This window comes from Ochotona princeps, chromosome 16, assembly GCF_030435755.1.
Source record: "Ochotona princeps isolate mOchPri1 chromosome 16, mOchPri1.hap1, whole genome shotgun sequence".
Taxonomy (NCBI): Eukaryota; Metazoa; Chordata; class Mammalia; order Lagomorpha; family Ochotonidae; genus Ochotona; species Ochotona princeps.
The window spans coordinates 24,926,549-24,951,995 of record NC_080847.1 but is presented as its reverse complement, the minus strand read 5'-3'; the positions used below and the strand labels follow the sequence as shown (position 1 = coordinate 24,951,995).

Sequence of the window (25,447 nt, the reverse complement as noted above, 5' to 3'; positions counted from 1 at the left end):
TCCCACACTGGGAAACTGTCACAGGCGTTATGAGCGATGATGATACAGATTTACAGTTACGCTCAATGACTGATCCCAGTATCATAAATAAAAAGGCACATTACAAAACAGTATCTATACATGTGGAAACACCAGTTGGGATGACCTTGAGAGCTGTGGGAATGGGTGGTTTCTGGAATGTTTCTGTTTCCTAACTTGTCTTTTACCACAATGTACATAAATTATTTTTAAAAATCCCCTCAAGATATAAGAACCAGTAGAAAAAAAAAGAGAGAAAGCAATAGAGAGATAAGTAACGGAATAGGTAAACTAGTCATTAATACATTGGTAATCATAATACTTAACAAATAACTCAAAAAAAGTTTCATGACCACACCGATGCAAACAAAAATCCCCATATTTCGTTCCCTTAAGAAGAGTTTCTGTCCAGAGAGCAATTCAGAAAAACAGTTTGGGGACTGTTGACACCTAAGGGAATACAGAGAGTATAGAAAGAAAAAAGGCTTATTTCCTTTCTTTTTCCTTGAAAAATGAATACCCTAACTTTACTGGCAGAGGAGAGTACTTCCATCAGTGACAAGAATTTTCTGAGCAAGTACTAAGTGTTAGCAAATCAGTACTGCATATTAAAACCAGAAACCATATACATTTCTGGCATTACAATGTTTAAATAACCACCAGGTGAGGAAATATATCGCTATTTTATATCACTTAAAAATTTCTAGACAAGAAACACATAAACAGTCTGTCATCAAATTAAATCATTTGATAAGGGAACACAGTACTGACGCATTTCACTGAAATTAAGATTAGATTGAGGGCGTGGCACGGTAGCCTGGTGGCTAAAGTTCTTGCCTTGCATGTGCTGGGATCCCATATATGGGCACCAATTCTAGTCCCCACAGCCTCGCTTCCCATCCAGCTCCCTGCCTGTGGCCTGGGAAAGCAGGTGAGGACGGCCCATAGCATTGGGACCCTGCACCTGTGTGGGAGACCAGGAAGAGGTTCTGTCCGGGCTCCTGGCTTTGAATCGGCTCAGCTCCAGCCTTTGCGACTGCTTGGGGACTGAATCAACAGATGGAAGATCTTCTTCTCTGTCTCTCCCTCTCTCTGAATATCTGATTTTGCAATAAAAATAAAATAAATCTTAAAAAAAGACTAGATTGACTCTAAGTCCCAACTGAAGACATTAAAATACAAAAAATGTCGAACTTCAATTTTAAAATGCTGTCACGTGCAGGATGATCCTATTTTTAGAGATGCTAACATGTGAAAAAATAACATTTCTTTTAGTCAATGAAATATGGCATTATGATCTAAAGGAATATATGAGTACTAACTGAAAACATAATTTTTATTTTTACTGAGTCATATTACATTTTTAAACATTCTCATGGAGCTGAATTGCAAATGTTCAAAAGCAGCAACATTATGTTCCCATTACTTGGTTTATCCAAGGGATGAGCAAACATGAAACAGATGATTCATCTTTCTGTTGTGCACTGTGAATAATGTATATGCAATATATGCAAGTGTGAGTGATACAGGGATCCAGACGCTGCTATAATTATTTTAGGACACAAAAGAGATGAGATTTGTTACTTAAACACAAAATGCATTACTGAGCATTATTTTCAGCAGCACATTTTGCTGAGGTTTCCCAGTATTTAGGGTCGTTGCTGAGAAGTGAATGAGACAGCTTAGTATGGGAGAGGTCTTTCTTGTCCAATTCTATCCAAAAGGGCCAGCAACCGCTGCAGCCATTCTGTTGTCTTGATGCTTACCTGAGCCCTGGCCCCGGCTTGTGACAGCCCCCGACATATCACGTTTATTTAATTAGGGCCAGCTTATCCCCTGGGGCCTTTATGATTCCTCAGGGCAAGGCTTTTGATTGTTTTCATTGCTGCAATCTCCAGAACTTACAGAAGCTCCTAGCGCAAACTAGTTCTCAAGGAATCCTTGTTGAGGGATGCATAAAGGAAGGCTCGGTACTCAGGAAAATTGGACAGATTAAATACAATGTGAGCAAGAGCAACTCTGACAAAGAATCCCGTGGTCGATATGCAGGGCTGAGTCAAGGCCATTCTCAGCATTAACCTACGCGCTCTTGGACGTGGATGGCTGTTACCGGACAGTGTGTTCCTCAGGTGGGGAGCGTGACAAACAGCAGGCACCACAGTGAGGACGGGCTGGCTCGGGGAACAGACGGTAGATGTTGAAAATGAGTAAGTCAGCAGCTAGTGTACATGTACCTCTTTCCGTTTTTAATCTGTCAAGGATTTCGGTTTTCTCTGTTAAATCAGATTTCAAGGCAGTCTCGAGCTGAGCAATCTGCACTTGGAGCTGCTGTTCCTTTGACTTCCACTGCTCTTCGTGGGCAGCACTGAAGGCACTGCAAAACACACGTGACACGCGGGGGAGCTTGGAAGTCAGCTTCAACCGAAAATAATAAAGAGAAAAGCTTTTAGTGGCACAGAGACCACTGTCATCATGTCTTAGGAATTAAGTAAACATGTGCTGGTCTGCTGCTGTTGAAACCAAGGCGCCTTTCTCAGGCTGCGGTTAGGGAACATGAAAGAGTTTGTGGGATGAGCAAAGGAACTGGCCTTAATTTAGAGCTCTCAAGTCAGAAAAGTTGGCAGTGTGCAGCTTTTGTGGGACTAGGAAAGGAATTCAGATACTGTACATACTCCAGAGGAATCCACAATTCCCAAACCTCAGCAATTGACACGGGACAAAACCGTCCTCTCCCACTTAGAAACCCTCTTAACAGAGAAAATGCGCTTTCCACCCAATCTTTTAATTCCGTGAGGCTTTTAAAGCATCTGTGAAAATAACATATGCACAACATACTGGCCACAAAATGATAGCGTAACTAAATCACAAGCCAGTAATTCTGATACTAATTAAGAAGTAGTGAGAATGCAGTTTTTTGTTCTAAAAAGCCAAAGGAAATAGGTTAAGAACAAACAATTCTACTTGTCACACGTGGAGGGGTAGAATACCAATACTCTGTGCCCGATAGGAATGATGGATTAGAATTACTACTTTTCAATAAAACGACATTTAAAACTTGCTCGTGTTTGACAACACATTTCCCACTGGGTCCCACTGCCTTTCTCTCTTCTTTTGGACCTCTAACTTCAACTTGTTCAAAATGGTTCCCAGCTGTTCCTGTGCCTCTGCTGGCTCCTGGAGGTGACTCCTGCCCCACGACGGAGGCCCGGACCCACTGGCTACACGCCTTCCTCCAGGAAGCATGTGAGCGATAACAAGCTCCTTCATGTGAAACAAAATCTGCTAATGACCAAGACCCAGGCATACAACAAAAACCTATTTACATCAATTGTTTATGTGGATGGTTCCTAAATACTGCTGTGAACTCTGGTGCTAGGCTGGTTGCGCTATTGACGCTTGGATTTCAAAACCAAGATCCCAGGGCTCACAACCTGATATTTTTACAGAGCTCCCCAGGCGATAGTTTTTTTTTTTTTTCTTTTCTTTTCTTAAAATCGCTCTTTCTATGCATTTCAGCAGAAAACCATTAGGAAGCTGGATATGACTGAAAAAGCATCAGTACCTCTGATCCCTTGTGCTTATTTTAAATCCAGCAAGGGAAACAAAATGTATAAAATCTGGTTTTATACTGATGATGAAGTAAATGGAGGAGAAACATATTACCGAAGATTGCCCTTAATATTGCTCCCAGCTAGTCTTGAGGTTTTGTTCCAAAAGAGATACTATTCTGGGGGACATAGCTTTCAAAGAGCCAAACTACGTATTCATTTCACATTTTGAATATTTTTACTGCATTTAAAATAACATGACCTTGAAAATAAATGGAATCCTAGAAGCTCCTCTCAATATGACATCTGTCTCTGCTATCAGTGTTCTTATTTCACATATGGAACCTTAAAAACGTGCATGGATCCAATATACCAAGATTTTAAGTCAATTTTATCAAAGCTACAATTACCTCAGTTTAAATGAAGTCCAAACAAAATACATGCTTTCTATTCTAAACTAAAAAAATATTTCTTTACATGTTTGTTTAAAAGTAAAGAATGAATGTAATTTCTGTGTCTCTCCAAATTATATTTATCAAACACACACTCTATGAGCATGAATGCACTCATATGCATGTGTGTGTGCTGCATTATTAAAAACATGAACCACCCAGAAAAAATTAGCATGATGAAATAGGTACAGCTATACATTATATCAGATGCCAAAAATTAGAAACAGTAGTGTTCCAATAGCATTAGTACCAGCATAAAGATCACCAACAGCTAATCTGGCAGAAACATCAGAAACTGTATGTGTTTAAATTAAGAACAATTTAGCAGCCTGGTTTTTCCAAAGCCACAAAATACTAGTGTAAATCAGCATAAGTCAATCTGAATTTAGTCCACTGCTATCTTCCCTCTAAATTTAGGATTACATTCCACTGGAGTTTCATGAGGAATTCCTCCTGAACTCATATGCTTGGAGCCATCTGTGTATCAATGGTGAACCACATCTGGCTCCATTTGCTTTGTAAGGGCTGTGTACATGATTAAATCTGCATATGAGAACAGTCTTTGAGAACTTTTTATTCATGAAAATCTTCTTGTGTATTGCCTGTAGTGACAACTGAGGGGGGAATGATGGTTGGTTATTGTATACATTTCACTGTCACATTATGTTGGAAGAGCGGTAATATGTCATTCTGCAAAGAAGTGCCCGCTGGTGCCTGTGGTCACTGGCATGTCCATGGCAGCCCTGGGTTTGCGTATTGGAGCAAAAACACGATAAGACTGAAAAAAGAATTTGTCTCTCCTCTTAGGTCTTTTTTCCTACAAAATAAATTCTATTTCTTCTAGGGCATTATAATATATATATATAAAAATTAGGGAATAAGAAACTTTAAATCATCCAAAAAGTAATCCACAGCTACTTCAGTGAGAATAATGAAAATTCAATACCTATTTACATCAAGATGGGTTTATTTCCCGAAGGAAATGATGCCCCAGACACAGAGTTTGATTTCTGGGCAGCACTGTATCACACGAGCTCTCCTGTTTCCTAGAATTCTACAGGGGTTAGATGTTCATTTTCCAGAAACTGAGTAAGGTCTATGGGTTGCAAGCTGTACACTGATTATTATTAGCTGACCATCAAACAACAAAAAGGTGATCCACTCATTTCTTAAAAGGGTTAATACTTCTAAAACTATATGAACACTTCTTAAAAACAGGCATTGGATCAGTCATCTTCAAAGAATCAATGCCTTTAGGTAATTGCCAGTAGATTTTGCGGCTCAAATGCAAACAGACCGAACCGCAACAGGATGGTGGGGAGAGGCAGACAGGTGGGACAGGTGAGAGGGGTCTCTGAGGGTGAGCAAACCTCGACTTTCACTATGTTTCCACAATGTTTATACACATTAGAGTTGAAGGACCACTGCGCTGTGCACTGTTGATCAAATCACAGGGTCACATATTAAACACTGGAACGCAGCTTTGTCATATTACAGGATAGTTTTCTTTCTGCACAAAAAGAAAGATTTAATAGCAAAAAAAATTTTTTTTGGAACTACATTTCTTAGTTGTATTTACTTCATGGCACTGTGTCAGAAATGTTTCAGCATATTAAAAAGGCTCATACCAAACCCTAACATGAGGGTTTTATCTTACTACATGATTCTTCAATATGCCATATGTTAAGTAAGAAACACATTCAGAGTTTCATTTGAGAAAGGAAGATGCGAATGCAATCTGTAAATCATATTGTTTCTCCTGAAATCTAGCCAGTTTTGAGTAACAGGGAGTATATGTAGTTTTTCATAAGTATTAGTTGTTGTAAATGACGAAAAACTGCTACAAAACAAAAGCATCTCAGACAAGATGCTGACTTCTGTCGTTTCTCCCACTATGAATCTGAAAACATGCATTTTTGTAGAAATCACATTTAAGAAATTTATAGTTCCATTTACTATCATGTGTGCCTGCTGGGTTTTGTGCTTCAGTGGTGTTCATGTTTTTTGGCATTAAATATTTCAACATTCATTACATATATATACTTCACATACCTCAATAAACTTCAAGTGTAAGCAGCATACTGAGATATGTTTTTATCATGAACAAAACCATGTAGCTTAAGTATAACGTACTAAAAAAAAGAAAAAACTCCCTCAAAGCCAGTTTTATACTCTTAAATCATCTCTAATATTGAAAGATAAAGTTTTATGGTGATTAAGTAAGTATGAGAAAACCATGTCTTGTCAAAATTCCATTCTTGCATTATTCTCAAGCTAAGTTTCATGTTTTGTTAATTCTAGGAAACTATGTTCAGGAAATTCCCAAATTGAAGAGATGTAGAAAAGCTAAAACTAATGGCCAAATGTCACTTCTTTTCTTACAAGAGTGTTTAGGCCATGTTAAATTATTTAAAATTACAAGATGTTGAGGATGAATGCAAATCAGTACCTGAATGTCTGACAGTTCCATTATTCCATGATTTTCCCCTTTCATCTATACAATTTTCAATTGCAATTAAAATCAGAGAGATAGTGAGGCATATGGGAAAAATTCAAAATCTAGAGTCAAAAGCACTGGGTTTATTTCTCTGTAGGAGTCTCATCAGTGTGACTCTGCACAAGTCAATTGTTTCAGAATTTCAATTCCTTTACTGATAAGATATGGGGATATTGTCTCTGCTGCCCACTATGATGCCATTCTATCTGTAAACAGAAGTTTGAATTTTCATACACGTATTAAAGCATAGATCTATGTATTATTTTATAGACATAGAAATATAAAACAGGATATATAACAAACAGTTTGGGTAAAATTAATCAGAATTGATGGGAAATGGGACCAAGACTAAAAAGTGGGTCTAAACAACCTGGAAGAAATGTTAAGGCAAAGCTCAGGTAAATACTCCCAGCCATTCCACCACTGTGGGGTTCCTGAATAGTGTTTTAACTGGCATCTGAACCTGTTGTTGCTAACCCTTAATTTAAGTGCAAAGACATTCAACAGCAGTAGTTAAATAACACAGATGACAGAAATCAGTGTAATAATAATAATGCCTAACATTAATTCAGGTGACTCAAAGAAAACCAAAATGAAAAGCTTATTCTCACATTCTATGGGGTGATTTGGTTAGCTTACAAAAAGTTAAATTCAATTTATAAAACCTAAGACATACAGTTAAAATGCTAAATATCTATGTGTAGTTTAGATGGCTATTTTCTGAAATTTCTTTGTGTGATCAACAAAAGAAACTGCTGAATATCAGTTGTAGCATAATACATTTAAAAATATACGAAATTTACTTTCATGTTTTATAATTTATCAAGGTCATAATTTATAATTTATCAAGATCATGTCTTAAAAAAGACTTACAATATCATACACACCTGACACCTTTATTACTTAGCTGTGGAGTAGAAGTTTGTAACATTACCAGAAGTGACTAATTTCTAAAACTTTACAATTATGAAACCAGTTAAGAAACGAAACTGAGGGAGCCACTTAAAATTCGTCTTGAGAGTGAGACAAGCACGTTGCCTTGTGTCTGTCTTTATAAGGACAGGGAGACTCTCAGCTGAAGACCCGTGCTTCCATCAGAATTACTGTCAGCTGGGAAGAGTGATGAGCCCTAGAGAGGTTCAAACAGAGCTCGGCCTCTTACGGTTGTTTGATTCTATTTTGATTCTGTTGTCTGCAAAGTGGGCATTCACACATTCACAATACCTGTATTTCAAGGTGTTGTGAGGAATTCCTAACTACGGATACTGAACTCACGGTCTATTAGTACAGTCTGCATTCCAAAAATGACAGCTTCTACTGGCCACACAGTGAGCCGGTTCTCTAAGCAATGACAGACCACTGCTTCGGGTGACAAGCTCATCATCAATGTCTTACACTGTTAACTGATACTAGATATTCAGACAACAAATGCTTTGATATTAAGAGTTCAAACGAAAACACAGGGAGTCAGGATTTACCTGTTGTAAAGCTTATCATAGTTTTCCTTTAAAAGTTCCCGTTCCTTTTCTAAATCATTAATTCTATCCTGCAGCTAAAATGAAAAGAAAATTACACATTAGGTGAGTATCATATAAAACTACATGGGGGTCATGAAAAACATGAAAAGATGAGACCAGCTTCGGTGTGGATTTCAGATTGCAGCTGTTAACGGCACAACTTACACCGTCTGCGTTTAATTCTGCCTTGAATTTTTTCAAGTTGTTAAATGAATATGAAATTAATATTTCTGCTTTAATTTAGTAAGAACGAATGCACTGCTTTATAGTAACATGTGCCAGGGCTAAATAAAGAATGTGTTAAGAGCTTGCTGTTAAGTCCTTGAAAACATAATAGTTTCTTGTTTCTACCAAGATGAATTATATCATTATATTCATTTTGTATTAATTTTCAATTGGCCCATAAAAATAAAAGGATTAACTTCTCTTTAAGTGCATGGTTCAGGCAAATTGTGTCAATCACTATTTGCTTTCAAGACACAATTTCCCACATTACCTAAAATTTACAAACAGTCCATGGCACACATCTTATGAAAGAACTAATAAGAACAGTATACACCTCATTTGATCTCCTTGAGTATTAGTTTCAGAGATAAATGGATAATTACAACATCTTTATGCAATTCTGTATTCCAGAATTTACTTTTATTTTAAAAGTTTGTTCATTTTTAGTATATTTTGTGATAAATTTTTTTTTCCTATGCATAACAGTATTCTGAAAATTCACCTTCACTCTCAAAATTCTTTTCTGATACTAGTTAACAGAAAAAGATTCTGCCACGATCTGAACAGAGTGTATAAGCAAGTGCTTTCATTTCTATTCTCCTGAGAAACAAGTCTGACAGGATACAGAAAAAGAATCAACTAGTTGGGAGACATGAGTAGCAACCATCATACGAAAAGTTTTTAACAACTCTTTGGGAAAACATAATTTCACCAAAAAGAATATAACATCCATCTCCTTAGAAACATATTCCTGTAATTTTGTTTTGTTTATCTCAAATGGCTAAAAATCAAACTGTGAACTCTGAGAAAGTTACGTTCCACAGTTCCACAAGTTAATCTGGTATCAGTTTCAGAACGCTATAGATTTTATTTACACTTAAGGATCTTTAATTCTTTACATAAATACTGGATCTAAGTTCATTTACAGGTGTTACTGGCACTGACCTGCCATTAATGGTCATATTTTGTTGCATCTAATACCCAGTATATGAGGGGTCTTGAGAAGAGACATAGTAAATGTGTATTATGAAAAACTGTGTAAGCTTTAGACATTTTTGCACCAAAATAAACTTTTAATTCAATTTTCCCCACGAACCTTCTGAAATATCCTCGGAGATAGCTTAGGAATCTAAAATAAAAGTGCTATTTGAAATGTGTATTTTACATCTCCAAAGCATCCATGGAGAAGTTTTGATGCAACAGCTGGCTTAACTGTTCGGGGGCTTACCTCTTCCATTCTCCTTTCGGTGAACGCCATGGAATGCAGTTGTTTCTCCAGACTGCAGCATTTTAAACGCTGCTCTTTGAGCTGCATGTTTAGCTCATCTCCATTTGCCATCAGAGCGTCATGGCTAATCCTGAGAGTTCTTTGCTTCTAAAAAAACAGGAGACTCTTCCAGATATTATTTTCAGATTAAGTTTTGAGTTAATGATTGCCATCTAGTAAATGAACGTACTCAATTTCACACTGTACAATCTATTTTTCATGTCACAAAGTATATTGTATTTTCTATAGGTATGTACTCACCCAACGTGAAACAAGAAGGAAAGTATAGGGCATTTCAAAAAGTTAACAAAAACGAAATTACAAGTTTCTTCTGGTACAAAACATTTCTGACATCCATGCAGAGCTTCTTTCTTTATAGACATTTTTCATGAGTCTTTGGAAAATCCCTGACAGGCCCATCTCATAGTTACATAAGGCAAACTATACTTGTCCTTTACTTCCTCAGACTTTTTAACTTGTTGATAACGGCCAACAAATAAATTAGCTTTAGCAATTTGGTTTTTTTTTTACTTTTTGCTATAGTTACAGTTCGACATGCTTTCTAAAAATGCTGCATTATGGGTTACAAATACTGACCAGATATTTAAACTGAAAGGATTCAGTACTACTCCACACAAACAGCCTTAGAAGTATGTTTAAACTTTAATTCAGGGAAGATTTTTAATTAAGCATAATCATTACAAACTCTTGTCAATCTTAAAAGACTGCACGTGTTAATAAAATTACATATATATTTTAATGCCCTAAACCTCTTTTTTCAAAATATTTTTTTCATTTTTATTGGAAACTCAGACATACAGAGAGGAGTAGAGACAGGAACATCTTCTGTCTGCTGATTCACTCCCCAAGTGGCCGCAATGGCCAGAACTGAGCCCATCCGAGGCCAGGAGCCAGGAGCTTCTTATGCTTCTCCCACATAAGTGCTGGTCCCAAGGTTTTGGGCCGTCCTCGACTGCTTTCCCAGGCCACAAGCAGGGAGCTGGATGGGAAGTGGAGCAGCCGGGATATAAATTGGCGCTCATATGGGATACTGATGCATGTACATGCAAGGCAGGTACTTTAGCCACAAGGCTACCACGCTAGGCCCCGCGTACCTCTTTTTTATATAAAAAGGCAGTATGTCTTTTCATAGATATCATATGACCACAACATTTAATGCCTCAACTACTAACTCCAGTCATTCAAGCAGCTACTTTCACATTCATTTAAGCTGCTTCAGGTCCATTTTCATTAATCTTGGCATTATTACAGAACACTCTCTTCAGCCAGTTTTTTCTGAACTTTCCATTTCACTGAGGCTGCAAGCTTTTATCCTGGCAAATCTCTACCCTATGTTAATTCCCAAGAGCACTGCACTTGTACTGCAGTAGTTATTACTGATACTGAAATAAATTCTGGGAGGGGGAGGGTTGGAAAAACAAGACAATTTAGGTGGATAAGAGTGCAAAACCATCATTCCATTCCTTCCTTAATTTCCCACTTTAGAAATGGCTTTCCAACACTTGTGTTCCAGTTGTTTTTCTCTACCTGCATATAGTTTCAGCACTGCCACTCTCTCATCAGTCTCCTTTTCCACAGACCCTCACATTGACATGGAATGTATTTGTTCCTTGGCATTTAAGGAGGTTCCAGCAGGATGGATGCCACCAGCCAGAGGATAGTTGCACAGTATTTAACTCTTTCAATAGTTAGTGTAGGCATCAGATGAGCCCTTAAATCATTGGCTACTTTCCTTGTCTCAGTACTTCAAAGAAAAGTACTTGGCTTTTTGTTCATCTGGAATGGTTTGAAATTCATTAATACCAGGGTTGATGCAAACTCTGCAGTGTTAATAAATGGGAACCCTCTGCTGAAACACTGCTGTAGGGCTGTGGTCCTTGTTGAAACACCTGAAAGGGTGAGGAATCCTGAGCACTGCCAGACCTGGTCTGTGAAGAGTTAAAGCAAAAACACCCAGAGTTGACATTACCGGCATGTTACAATTTTCTGATAACGGCACAGATTAAAAAAAAAAAAATCAAAATCAAAGAAAAATTTTACAGAACATGATTACTGCCTCAATGTTGGTTATGAATGCTGAAGGGTGAAATGACATACAAATACAGCAAAATTTTCAGTGCAGTATGCTCATAATGAATTCAGAACAAAAGGAGTTAAAAATAATATTTTTGGCAAGTGATAAATGCGTTTAAGATATTAAAAAACTAAAAAGTTCAGTTAGTTTGGTTAATAATTAGCACAAATGAAATATGAAGTACAGATCTGAGAATAAAAACAGCATTCTTTAAAATTTTTCAGTTGTGATCATACTACTTAAAAAAATACAGCTTGCATTTTTTATTTTTTCCATTTATGTTTTGTCATAATAACAATGAATCACTGTACCTCTTGAAGCTGAATAAATTTTCCTTCCATTACTGAAAGAGCATTGCTTTTCTCCACCAGTTGTTTATGCAGCTTAATCATTTCTACATTGTCTCGAATAGTTGACCTTCAAAGTTGCATTAAAACATAAGAGAAAAAGTGAGACAGAAATAAACTATGCAGGAGAAAAAAAACTCTATGGCATAATAAAAAATTTTCAATTACTATTAACTAGAAAATATTTATGCATTTGTTACTGAGATTCTGGACTATGGTAAACACAGATATTTAAATCCAACCAATAATCATTGCTGAATTCTCACAAACTTAATGACAGAAGCCCTAACCTGGATGCTATGGCTACAACTGCTAATATGAAGGCCAACTCATCCTGGAGCATCTTGAAAGGTGGTATAAGAACACTTTCATTTTTTAAGCAGAGACATGGGTCTACAACTAGAATTTACATTTATTTTAAGGAGGACTATCAAGCTACTTTTTCCCAAATGGAAAATATGCAATATGGTCATTCATCTTCCCGCCACTCCCCCGAACCAAATGGTATCGTAAGATTATCATTTATTGGAGTTTCTTTTTGGAGTTTAAAACTTTTCAAAATATTTTGCAAAAAAAGTGACTTAGCATTTTATACTAATAATACCCAAAGCTGGCATTTAAATATGTTGCAGATGTGCCTTTAGCTGTAAGAGATCATTTGATGTCCATAGGCTATACAGAAACTCTATATGCAGCAATACTATTTTGTATTTTTCCTACTGAGATTAAAGCAAATATAGAATTTAACAGGAAGATCTCATTAAAGGTTAATCATAGATCTAAATGAATACCTGTTTTCACAGTATATTTACTTTCTTGATAGAAAAATTCCTTAATTTGATGTTTTGCATTAAAAGGGTTTTTAAATTACAAAGCTTGCTGTCAGACATCTTTTTAAGAGAAATAACTGTAAAAAGTGTAAGTTTAGAAATTAATTCAGCTATAAAGTAAGTGATTTTACTTCAAAACTTATCTAGTGTACACATATTGGAAAAATTGTCACAATGCCCTACTGGAACCAGAAACTGGACTACAAAGCTCACACATCTGTAAACCAGCTGAGGACTTGAAATACTTAATTTTCCTCTTTGATATTTGAAAGTTCATTGTATTTTTGGCTTTGGACAGTTAGTTGTCCTCACACAGAAGATAAACAAGTCCAAGGGCCTGGATCTGGCCCAGGGTACAGTCTTAACACAATGTTAAAATAATTATGGGGCTGAAATGTATTCTCTAGTAGTTCTGAGCACATACTCAACAGTGCATTTACTGTTGTTCCCCAAGGACTGTCTTCGTTCACTTAAAACACACACACACACACACACACACAGGCATACATGTATAATATAAGGAGAAAACATAAAGTGTAAAGAAAATATATTTCTCATATTTAGAAGCAGAAACGTAATTTGCTCCTTTTCCCTAGAATTTCTTGGGTTGACTAATGTCGATATGTAGGAAGAAGATGTGACTGAGGAACTGAAAATCTTCTCTTTTACTGTTGTCTTTGATACTTATCTTATGTTAGTGTTTTCAAGATCATTAAGATATTTTGAATAAGTATCACCCTCTAGGTTTTAATTTTGAATTTTCTTTGTTAAGATACACATCAGCTATTACATTTGCAAAGCTTACACTGCTTTAATTGCTAGATGCCTTCTTGAATACAATCTTAAATTCCTTGGAGTTTAAATTCTTAACACATTGTTAAGAAAGTGACAAATAACTTCACAGAGATACTCATAATATACAACAAGTAAGCATAAATACAGCGAAAGCAATATTTACAAAGCACATAATAGTAATAATGATGTGTTTACTATGGAGCACACCTATTTTGCACAGATGTGAAACCTTCATAATAATTTTTTCATATGAGTTTTAGGGACTGCATATGTAATAGTTATCATCACGATTACATATTTTTTCAGTGTAATGGTGAGAAGAAAAGAAAGCTTGTTTAAAAGTGTTTTCAGCGATACAAAACACACCGACAAAGTTAAAAACCAGCAATGTGATGAACATGCTTAGGCTTTTAAGAAGGTGTACAAGGAAAACCATGGTCAGCCTGACAACCAAAAAGTATTTTTCCATAGATGAAAGATGGGAGAACAACATGGCTGGAAGCGACAGCAGGAGGAGAGGAAACGTTAGGACAAGACGACAAGGAGTATGAGGAAGATGCAGTTACAGCCACTGGGAAGTGGCTGGTCCTAGATCTACGACAGGGGGTTAAATGTATGGGGTTTTGTCATGCTGTTGTGACTTGTTTTTCGAGTAAGACTGTGAGAATGAGACAGAGAATGAGTGAGACAGAGAGAAAGCTCCTCTGTGTCCTAGTTCACACCCAGATCATCAATGGCCAGGTTAGATTTGGGCTGGAGCCAGGAGCCAGGAGCCAGGAGCAGTTCTCCCAGAGAGGGGCTGGAACTCAAGTATTTTAGCCTCCATCACTGCCTCACAAGGTGTGTGCGCACTGGCAGGAAGCTGCAATCCACAGCCAGAGCTAGGCATGGGATCAAAGCACTCCACTATGGAACACGACGGCTCTACCTGTGTCTTTAACCACTAGGTTAACCACCTGCCCTGTGAACAATATTTTAAGCTACTTCAACATAGTATTTTTCTGTCCTTTTCTCTACCCTATGAGAACAGCAAATTCTCAGAAGGATGACAATATGATAGAAAGAATGCATGGTAAAAACAACCAGACGAACCGACAGGGATGCACTGGTTTGTACATGCTGCATTACACGATGAAATGATTTGCAGGCAGATATTAAGCACACTAATTAAGTGCTATGTAAAAATTAATTTCTCCCAATTTTCAACAAGGCTTTGGAAAAAAAAAAACTAAGAGCAAGTAACTCGGAAAAAAGCAGTTTCTTTCGCTCTTTTTTTTTCAGGATATGATTAGAATTATGATCAAATCTCCTAAATTATGAGAAGAGTTGCTGGCCTATCTCTAGATTAAAAGCAAACTAAAATAAATTAGATTTTATGTTGGAAAAAAGTCATCCAGCTCCACAACCTGTGGGCCAAGTTTCTCTCATATAATTTGAAACAGTCAAGCAATAAACTCCGAAAGAGGAATTTCTAATGGAAGTCTTGAAAACACTTGACTCCAGCTTTGCTACTGGGTGCCATAATAAATCCAGAAACTTAAAACCTCAGATACACTGGAGAAGGAAAAACTTTCAGTGGAGCTATGTAATGTATAGTCTAATATGAAACCTTAAGAAGCAAAAATCTTTGCTCCAGTGAAAGTTTCATATATTTCATTCCCCAGGCACTCAGCTCCCTTCCTCCACTCTTGCCAACATTTCATTCTTTGCAACAGTAAGGATTATGAAAGCAAAAAAAAAAAGCCTCTTGATTTTTTTTTGACACTGAAATGTTATAATATGGTATTTAACACCATTTATAGGAGACGGCTGTAGAACATGACAGTGAGGCTCTGAAATACTGGAACATGGGAAATAGGGCACACATTTATGAGATATGAGGGAGATCTTTCTAAGCAGTAATTTTAGGCTGACAAATATGAGAGATAAGGTTAGAAACAACCTTAGTGTAAAAAAAATTTTAGATTTTTTTTTTTTTTAAGATTTATTATTATTGGAAAGCCGGATATACAGAGAGGAGAAGAGACAGAGAGGAAGATCTTCCATCCAATGTTTCACTCCCCAAGTGAGCCGCAACGGGCCGAAGTGCACCAATCCGATGCCGGGAACCTGGAACCTCTTCCGGGTCTCCCACGCGGGTGCAGGGTCCCAAAGCCTTGGGCCGTCCTTGACTGCTTTCCCAGGCCACAAGCAGGGAGCTGGATGGGAAGTGGAGCTGCCGGGATTAGAACCGGCGCCCATATGGGATCCCGGGGCGTTCAAGGCAAGGACTTTAGCCATTAGGCCATGCCGCCGGGCCCTAGATTGTTTTTTTTTTTTTAATTTATTTATTATTTTTAATTCATTAATTACATTGTATTATGTGACACAGTTTCATAGGTACTTGGATTCTCCCCACCCCTCCCCAAACCCTCCCACCATGGTGGATTCCTCCACCTTGTTGCATAACCACAGTTCAAGTTCAGTTGAGATTCCCCCATTGCAAGCATATACCAAACATAGAGTCCAGCATCTTATTGTCCAGTCAAGTTCAACGGCTTCTTAGGTATACCCTCTCTGGTCTGAAGACAGAGCCAGCAGAGTATCTTTCCAGTCAATTAAAAGCTCCAACATACCATCAGCAAAAATTTACATCATTATGGAATTAATTGACATAGTAATGAGTAACCAATATGGTAAAAGTAAATGCGAGTTCTTAACCACCTTCTGTGACCACCTCATTGACATTTCAATTTTAGTTTATACACAACATATAACATACCTAACATAACATGTTATACATAACATCGTGTCATCCCTAGATTGTTTTTAAAACAGTGGCAGACACAGTAAGAGCACTGTTGAAATAGATGTAGGCCATTCATGGCTCTTATTTGGGAATACACATGTAGCAAACACCAGTGAGGCTTCGTTTTGTTGAGCAGGACTACAGGGCTGCTAATAAACGGAGTGGAATAAGCATCATCAAAAAAGCGGTGGAAAGTCTGTTTGAAAGGTATTGAATGGTTTTGCTCAGAATCGCTACAAGGGTTCAGAGGTGAAAACAGTGCTCCTACTTGAAGGAAAATTTTTTGTCTGAATTTATTTGTTTGCTTCTGGATTTTACCTTTCCTGTGGTGTTGGGTCAAACCATACATCATAACTCAGTTTTATCTTACTGTCAGCACCCACAGGAATGGAGAGGATAGTTCTACTTGGCTCTCCACATGCACAGTCACACTTGCAATGAGAACACGTGGCAGGGGCATTCTCAAACACTGGCGGGACTCAAGAAGAGCTCAAATCCTGGCTCACCTGAAGTGGCCAATTCACAGTAACACGAATGGGAATACAGAAGCGAACAGTGATAGCTGAACACCCCAATGGGAAACACAGCTTCAATGGTGATGGAGTGGCAAAAGCAAACTAAAGGTTTTGCATTGTTCAGTTTTTTTTTGGCATAATTATGCCAATTCAGTAGAGGCTATTTCGCAGTTATGAGAAGGAATGAATGTCATGGTAAGAGTTTTTGATGAATATAAAAAGGAGGAAAGTGATTCAACTAATAAACAGAGCTTACCGAGAAGATGGGGCACACCTAGTTTGAAGAGCTAAATGCTTCCTAGTCTTCCAAGTTGCTTCTGTTTTCTAACATGTTCCTAAGTTTTAATTTCCCTCTGCTATCATGTATACATTACTTGATGTTAGTTTTAATAATAATTTCTGTGGTCTATAGACATAAAGTACCGGGAAAATACATCAAGCTGCCTCCAGAAAAATATTAACTATAACAAAAACAGTATTTGAGTACAATAATTTTCACTGGACATATTTTAAAATATTCAAAATAAAAGTGAGAACTTGGTAAATATGTATTTTTTTAAATGACAGATTAATCCCCTGGAGAAGGTAATGTCTGGATGGTGATCCCTGGCCCCAGTTACCCTTCCTTCAGAGAACAGATGTGCCCTCCAAATTAAGGGGCGAAGCAATCAGGCAAATCCAAATGGAGGGGCATTCTGAAAACAACTGCCAATGGACTGGAAAAGAGTGGGGACTCATTCTGGAATAAAGGAAACCTAAAAGAAATAGCAACTACATTCAACACATGACCCTTGAGTGGTTCCTAGACCAAAACAAAACCAAAGCAGTTATTAAAAAAGAAATTTGGCTCCAAATTTGGACAACTGGGGAAATGTGCGTATGTATTCTCAGGTGATGCTCCTGCGTCATTCGTGGCTGAAGGATCTGAATGGGATGGCAGTTTTGTGAATTCCCAGGAAGATGTCTTTGTTCCGGGGAGATACAAGTGTTCAGACAGTAACGTGGAAAGTGCGCTAAGACTCAACTGGGAGAGGAAGGCAGGGAGGCAAGGTGCAAGGGAGAGAGGAAGGGAAAAAGGAGAGGAGTGAGAGAACCAGAGAGCGGGAGGGGAGGGAGAGATGCCTTGGCTGCAGGCACGCAGAATGGAGGAGTAGGTGTACTCCTCCTCCAGGAGGGTCACCAGGATGTGAATGGAGAGCTCATTCTATTAGATGTAATCCTGTATCTGTGCAGAGGGGAAAGCGTGAGCCCCCAAAGGCAAGCTGGTTCTTAGAAACGCATGGCTGCCAAGGCCTTGCTGCTCTAGGAGTTGACAGTCCGCTCTACGCCAAAGGGAAGAGGGCAGGCCAGCGTGTCTGAATTATTTATGGATTAAATTTCCTCCACTGGGACATTATGGCACTAACATGATTTTTAATTAAGAAGGTAAACACCCTAACATTTATTTAAAAAGAAGAAAACACTTAGTACAAACTAGCTACACATTTGGGTAAGAGGATAAATATTTTCAGAATTGAAAAAGTCAATAAAAGGTAAAATGATTCTAATTTTAATGTTCATGTACATGTGTTCACTGGTTACTGCTTTGCATTTAATTTAAGACAGCCTTTTTAATAAGCAGAAAATGTGCATTTTTATATTGTTTAAATTTTAATATGGATTTTTGTTCAAAACAACACAGACATTCAGGCTACTTGTAAATGATACAAGATTTTTTGCTAATGAGGCATTATGTAGAACATATGCAAAAATCACAACTCACTCTTCCAAAATAGACCACAACAACAGGAAAAAACATGATTTTAATAAAAAAGAACAGCACTGGGCTTTTACTTCAAAGCAATTAAGGGCTTTGGATAACCAAAAGTTTATGTCAAGCTGATGCCAAACCAAACTGGTCTATTAAACACATACTCTGAAGAGTTTCTGTAATATTCTATGAAAAGGCTCTTTGCCATAAATATCAAGCCCTGCCACTCCGAAGATTACAACTATGTTAGGTTCATGCTTGAGGACAAGGAGACCAACATCCAGATCAGACTTCTAGGATTTCAAATCTGAAATAATGTATCCCTGAAGGAGAACTTTAAGTATGCTTTCCATTTTGTAATTTTTCTCTACAGTAAATTATACCAAGTTTTATATTCTGCCCAACGTTTTTTTCCAACAGTTTTCCATTAGTCTCAAAAAAAAAACCCCTGCTCTTAAAACTTTGAGCTCATGTAAACATATTAAAAATAAAAAGCCTCGAACATTCTTATTTTGAGTTACGTCTCTACTTTCAGCAACTGGATTTTAACAAACAATATATTATTCAGTACAGGTATCTTCTGTTATGAGCAAATAACATACACAATTTCTAATTTATAAACCAGGGTAGGAATGCATTGATTTCTCTGGACCATTTTTTTTGGGGGGGGGTCAATTTTGGCCTATGCTGCATAAAATGACCACAACCCAACCTAGTTGTAAAAATTTTATTTATTTATTTATTTATTTATTATTTATTTATTTACTGTTGTTTCATTGGAGAGAGAGAGCAATCTTCCATCTACTGGTTCCTTTCTCAATGTCCACAACACCCACTGGAAGGCCAGGCTGAGAGCAGGACTTTAGGAGTCCATCTGGCTATTCTGGGTGAGCGCCAAGGACTCAGGAAGTTGAGCCATTGCCTGCTGTTTTCCAGCAAGTGAATCACCAAGAAGCTGTACCGTAAGTGGAGCCAGGCCTTGAATCCAACACTCTGAGATCCACGTGTCCCAAGTGGCAACTTAAGGGCTAGTGTCAAAGGAATGTACTTGTTTGAGCATTTCATTAAGGTGAATTTTTCCAATATGTATGTTTATTTATTTGTTTATTTATTTTTGCTGGAAATATTTGTAGTAAGAAAAGTATGTGTTGGGCCCACCAAGGCAGCCTGGTGGTTAAAGTCCTTGCCCTGCAGGCACTGGGACCCCATATGGGTACCAGTTCAAGTTCCAGCTACTCCACTTCCCTTTCAGCTCCGTTTGTGGTCCGGAAAAGCAGTCGAGGATGGCCCAAAGCCTTGACACCCTGTACCCTCACAGGAGACCCAGAAGAGGCTCCCCGCTCCTGGCTCTGGATTGGCTCAACTTTGGCTGTTGAGGTTACTTGGGGAGTGAATCAGCAGATGGAAGGCCTTTCTCTCTCTCCTTCCCTCTAAAATTCTGATTTTCCAATAAAAAATACATTTTTTAAAAAAGAAACGCATGCACCTATAATTTTTTTCTGCTGTTGTTATACTTTTAGGATTAAAAATTTTTGGATTTCTTTTTCAGTTAATATGGTGGTCTAGCTCCAAGATAACCTTAGACCTTGGGCAAAAGGAAAGGCCAACAAAGTTCCATCTTACTCTTTGGGAAATTGAGAAATAAAGAAGGTGAAGCAGTCCATGATAATCACGTGCTTCATGGTTATGTAAAGCTAAAAGGGAATCGGCCAAACTTGGGTTTGACCTACGTGAATTTCTATATGCAGATGATGTCTTCAATGCAGCCAACGGCAATTTTCTAAGATCACCATGTTCAGTGCTGCGGTCTTGTCATTCAGCACTGTTACTCACAAGTAATCACTTCTTGGGTTTCCAAGAAAGTTTAGTCAAAATTATTTCTTCTTCACAGGACAACATGGAATAATTTCTATAGTTTAAAGAAATATTTCAAAGTACATCCTTGTATTTAAATAAGGCTCTCAAATATTTATGTTTCTTTTGCCTTGCACTTAGAATGGTATATAACGTTACAAGATACACAGGATTTTTTTTATGTAACTTAATTTTACATATATGCTTTTAGGAAGAGAAATTATTAGGCACAATACAAATCTACTATATCTTTTAAATAATCACTGTATGCAAGATCATTCTGTCTCTCCTTTCTGTAAAATCTGCCTTTCCCACAAAATTAAATCTTTAAGATTTTTTTTCATGCTTTCTTTAGCTTACTTCATTTTTTCAATTGCTAAAGGTTTCATTTGTTTGAAAGGCAGACAGTGACACACACGTGTGTACACAGATACAGGGAGAAAGAAAAGAGAGACGGAGGGAGAGGGAGCGACAGAAACTTCTGCCTACTGGTTTACTCCCCAGATGTTTACAGGAGCCAAGGTTGGGTGAGGCTGACGCGAAGAGGGAGGGGCTCACCATCCACGTCCAGGTCTCCTATGTGAGTTGGAGTGCTGCAAATACCTGAGGCGGTGGATACAGCAGGAAGCTGGGTCATGACTGGAGCAGTGAGAACCTGAGCTAGACACTCCAATATGGGATGCCGGCAGCCCAAGCAGTGACTTCATGGCTGTGTCAAACACCCTCCACTAGAGATTCATCTTCCATCTGCTGGTTCTCCTACCAAGCAAAGCCAGGAGTCTGGTTCGTCTAGGGCTCCCAAGTTAGTACTTCATATTTGGATTCAACTCAAATAAACAGTAGAAAGGCAGTACCAGAGAAGTTTAAATATAAACTGATTACTGAAGTTATGAAAAATGATTATTTTTGTTACATAGGATCATAGCATGGGAGCTATGTGAAAATGTTTTCTCGTTAGATAAAAACATAATACTGACTAATTGAAGAAAACAAGGGTGAGAAGACATCTAATTGGCAAAATGTTGGAACTAAGGCGAGAGATGCTACTCTCTTTACTTTTAGGTATGGGAGAAAGAAGCAGAACAAGCCAAAAGGGAGGACAAAGAGCCATAACAGAGAAGAAAACAATCCAGCAAAGAATATAGGAGAAAGGTAAAGTTCTGTGGAAAGAATAATGGCAAAAGAACCTAGTGAATGAGCTAAAAAAAGGAACACACACACTCTCACTCTCGCTCTCTCTGTAACTCTGGCTTCCAAATCATAAATAAATAAATCTTAAAAAAAGGAATGAAAAGGCAGCAGCATTACTGATGGGAACCGTTGTGATCAACAATAATAACCAGAGGACTGCCATGCAATATTAGGAGAGATAATATATTATTAGGAGACTACTAGGAAAACTTACATCCTTTTGGGTTCGCAAATTAGTGCCACGTTATATGGAATTTACTATCCTGTAAAGCTGAAAAAAAAAACTTTAAATAATGCTGGACTCATGTACATGGTATGCCAATAGCTAAGTCCATGTCATCTCTATTTTTCTTGGGAGCCTCAATTAAGTGGTTTTAGAACATTCTGCATTCTTGCCCACAGGAACAAATAACAGGTCATATACTGGAGGTGATTTCTACTCAGTAGAAGCTGCTACTAAATAGGGCAGGTTTAGGGAAAACTGTTCTTGGACTGGAGTCATTGAGAGCAGTTAGTATGTCTAGAGAGGGCTTACAATTACACCAGGTTTTCAAATACACCAGATAAATGCATCCTTTTGAGGCACATGATAAAGAGTTTAAAACTAATTTGGACCTCATCCAAGTGATATTCCTGTTTTAACATACCTTTGATCTGTAGCTTGTTGTTCTCGAAGCTGGAGAAGAGATAACTCAATTTCATTTTCTTTTCTCCTCAACTGTGTTTTCAGAATCTCAGTCAGGTGCTCTAACTCTTCTATCTGGCCTCTCTGTGATTGAATAACATCTTCCCTGAAATAAAGAATCATTTTTTAAAGACTCTGTAATTTGAGGAAAATTTCCAGTACTTGAAATGAATGAACAATAAGTTCTTCACAATAAAGAGCAAAGAAAAGTCAAGAATTTTAGGTTAATTAACTTGTACATAGGAAACTGGAACATGTTACATGTGAAGATTCAAGAACACATATGGAACAATTCAAGGCACTGCTTTGTACAAGACAATGACCCAGGCAATGGATTGGACTTTGATTCAATTCAATTAAGGAAGAATTTATTGATCACCTACTGTGTACGCCACAATCTGGTCTTCAGATAATTTTAAAGTCTTTGTTCTTTCATATGTACGCACATCTGCTTGTATCAACCAAATTAACACTTCAGAGAGAAACGGCAGGAAATTTGTCAAACATAACTCAGTGGTCTCTGGCATGCATTTATCTCTGTCATGTCTGGCAGCATCCTGGAGTAAAGAGCTTTAGGAAGCTGGGATGAATCTGGCTTTTCAAGTTTATTACCAGGTAACAAGATTATGTTTAATCCTTTACTTTTACTTTCTCACAGGCTGTTAGTTAACTGGTAATCTAAACTATTCAAAATGAGACATTTCAAGTACGTACTAGTTTTGCACAACTATCTATGTAGGGTAGTGGCCAGGTGGTGTTCTTGTTCCTATTCAGCAGTGTTTCTTCTGGATAATCCAGGTGAAGGCCTTTGGAGAAAGTGGGGCTGTCAAGTCATTTGTGTGACGCAGAGACACTGAAAACATGAGGCTTTGATTAACTGGCAAAGTCAGCCAAATGTGGCCGGTGCAACTTTTTTTTTGAAACCGTGCTATGTAGTAGAATGTAGTAAAGCAAAAGTATGAAGAAACAAAACGTGAAATCCATATGTAGTTGAAAACTCCAAAGTTTTAAGCCACTCCTTCTAATTCCCATTCCCCTCCTTTTGGGGGGGGTGGGTAATCACTGCAAGAGCTGATTGTTTCAGGATCTGATGATCTGATAAAAACTACCAGTGACTTTCTGGGATACAAACATTGTCTCTAAGGTTTTATGTTATTCCCTTGTGGTTAAAATGATAAGAAAGAGGACCAGTCAATCAACCATTCCACTGATGCAAATGAGTGAGTTCATTTTCCTCATTTTACTGAAAACATGCTATATAATACCTATTTGTCACTATCCCACAAAACTCAATGTATCTTAGTGACTAAATTATTTATACATAACTAAATTTTGCTTACGATAAAGAAAAACAAAGGATTTTAAAAAACAAATCATCAATAAACAAAGTTCTAAAATGACCATGAAAAAGAATACATACAAATTTCTTATTTCTCCTCTGGCTTTGTCAAGTAAACTGCTGTCATATTTTGTAAGCATGGGTTGTATGGTTTCTGCTACATCTGCATCTTGAAACCTTATACCTAAGAGTAAAGTAAGAGTATGATTAGAGAAGTTAGCAAAGGAAGATCCTTGATTTGCTATTAAAAGGAAGCCTGGAATACAATAAATCTCTTATTAGGGACTAATAGATGTATGTCCTACAGTGGAGAGAACTAGAAATACACTGTCCAAAAGGAATATTAGATCCCAGCTATCTGTAGGCGTTACATAAAATGCAGCAGTAAGTACTGCACGTTTAGCAAAATCTGCTAAGAAAATTAAATTATTTAGAAGTAATCTGATTCAACTTAAGATTCAGAACTCCTGCAGTAACTTCTGGAAGTACCAGTCTTTAGTTCAGATTTTTCCAATGTAAACTGAATTAAGAAGGAAAAAAGGTTTCAAAACTTTGAAATTTCTGATAATGTTTTAATTTTATAATTCACATTCCTTAACTTCATATTTAAGTCAAAATGTATCCTCAAAGAGAAAATCCTTTTTTAAACAAAAGGTAATTTTGTTTTTATTTTTAAAAAAAAATTTATTGGGCCTGGTGCCGTGGCCTAGCGGCTAAAGTCCTCGCCTCGAACACACTGGGATCCCATATGGGCGCTGGTGCTAATCCCAGCGGCTCCACTTCCCATCCAGCTCCCTGCTTGTGGCCTGGGAAAGCAGTCGAGGACAGCCCAAAGCCTTGGGACACTGCGCCCGCGTGGGAGACCTGGAGGAGCTCCAGGATCCTGGCTTCGTATCTGCACAGCACTGGCTGTTGCGCTCACTTGGGGAGTGAATTATCGGATGGAAGATCTTCCTCTCTGCCTCTCCTCGTCTCTGTATATCTGACTTTGTAATGAAAACAAAATAAATCTTAAAAAAAATTTTTATTTATTTTTAATGAAAAGTCAGATATAGAGAGAGGAGAGATAAAGATCTTCTGTCCCATGATTCACTCTTTTTTTTTTTTTTAAAGATTTTATTATTATTATTGGAAAGCCGGATATACACAGAGGAGGAGAGACAGAGAGGAAGATCTTCCATCCGATGGTTCACTCCCCAAGTGAGCTGCAACGGGCCGGTACGCGCCAATCCGAAGCCAGGACCAGGAACCTCTTCTAGGTCTCCCACGCGGGTGCAGGGTCCCAATGCATTGGGCCGTCCTCAACTGCTTTCCCAGGCCACAAGCAGGGAGCTGGATGGGAAGTGGAGCTGCCGGGATTAGAACCGGCGCCCATATGGGATCCCGGGGCTTTCAAGGCGAGGACTTTAGCCGCTAGGCCACGCCGCCGGGCCCCCCTGATTCACTCTTTAACTGGCCACAACATCCAGAGTTGAGCTGATCCAAAGCCAGGGGTCAAGAGCTTCTTCCGGGTCTCCCATGTGGCTGCAGGGTCCCAAGGCCTTGGGCCGTCCTCGACTGCTTCCCGGGTCACTAGCATGGAGCTAGATGGGAAAGTGGAGCAGCCAGGACATGAACCAGTGGCCATATGGGATCCCACTGCATGCAAGGCGAGGACTTCAGCCACTAGGCTATTGCACCAGGTCCAATAGGACACTTTTAAAGAAAACATTACCCTCCTACTTTTAAAATGTA

General features: G+C 38.1%; 1 protein-coding gene across 2 annotated transcripts in view; it reads right to left on the bottom strand.

Moving 5' to 3' along the window:
• Positions 1 to 25,447, bottom strand: part of RPGRIP1L (RPGRIP1 like) — a 98,967-nt gene that overhangs the window by 60,659 nt on the left and 12,861 nt on the right. For both annotated transcript variants that reach the window (XM_004584117.4, XM_058674537.1), the window contains exons 5-10: positions 23,795 to 23,897; positions 22,337 to 22,480; positions 11,931 to 12,036; positions 9,486 to 9,632; positions 7,994 to 8,067; positions 2,253 to 2,392 (exon numbers count right to left, since the gene is read on the bottom strand). In XM_004584117.4, the coding sequence (XP_004584174.3) occupies positions 2,253 to 2,392; positions 7,994 to 8,067; positions 9,486 to 9,632; positions 11,931 to 12,036; positions 22,337 to 22,480; positions 23,795 to 23,897 (714 nt within the window). The remainder of the gene's footprint in view (positions 1 to 2,252; positions 2,393 to 7,993; positions 8,068 to 9,485; positions 9,633 to 11,930; positions 12,037 to 22,336; positions 22,481 to 23,794; positions 23,898 to 25,447) is intronic.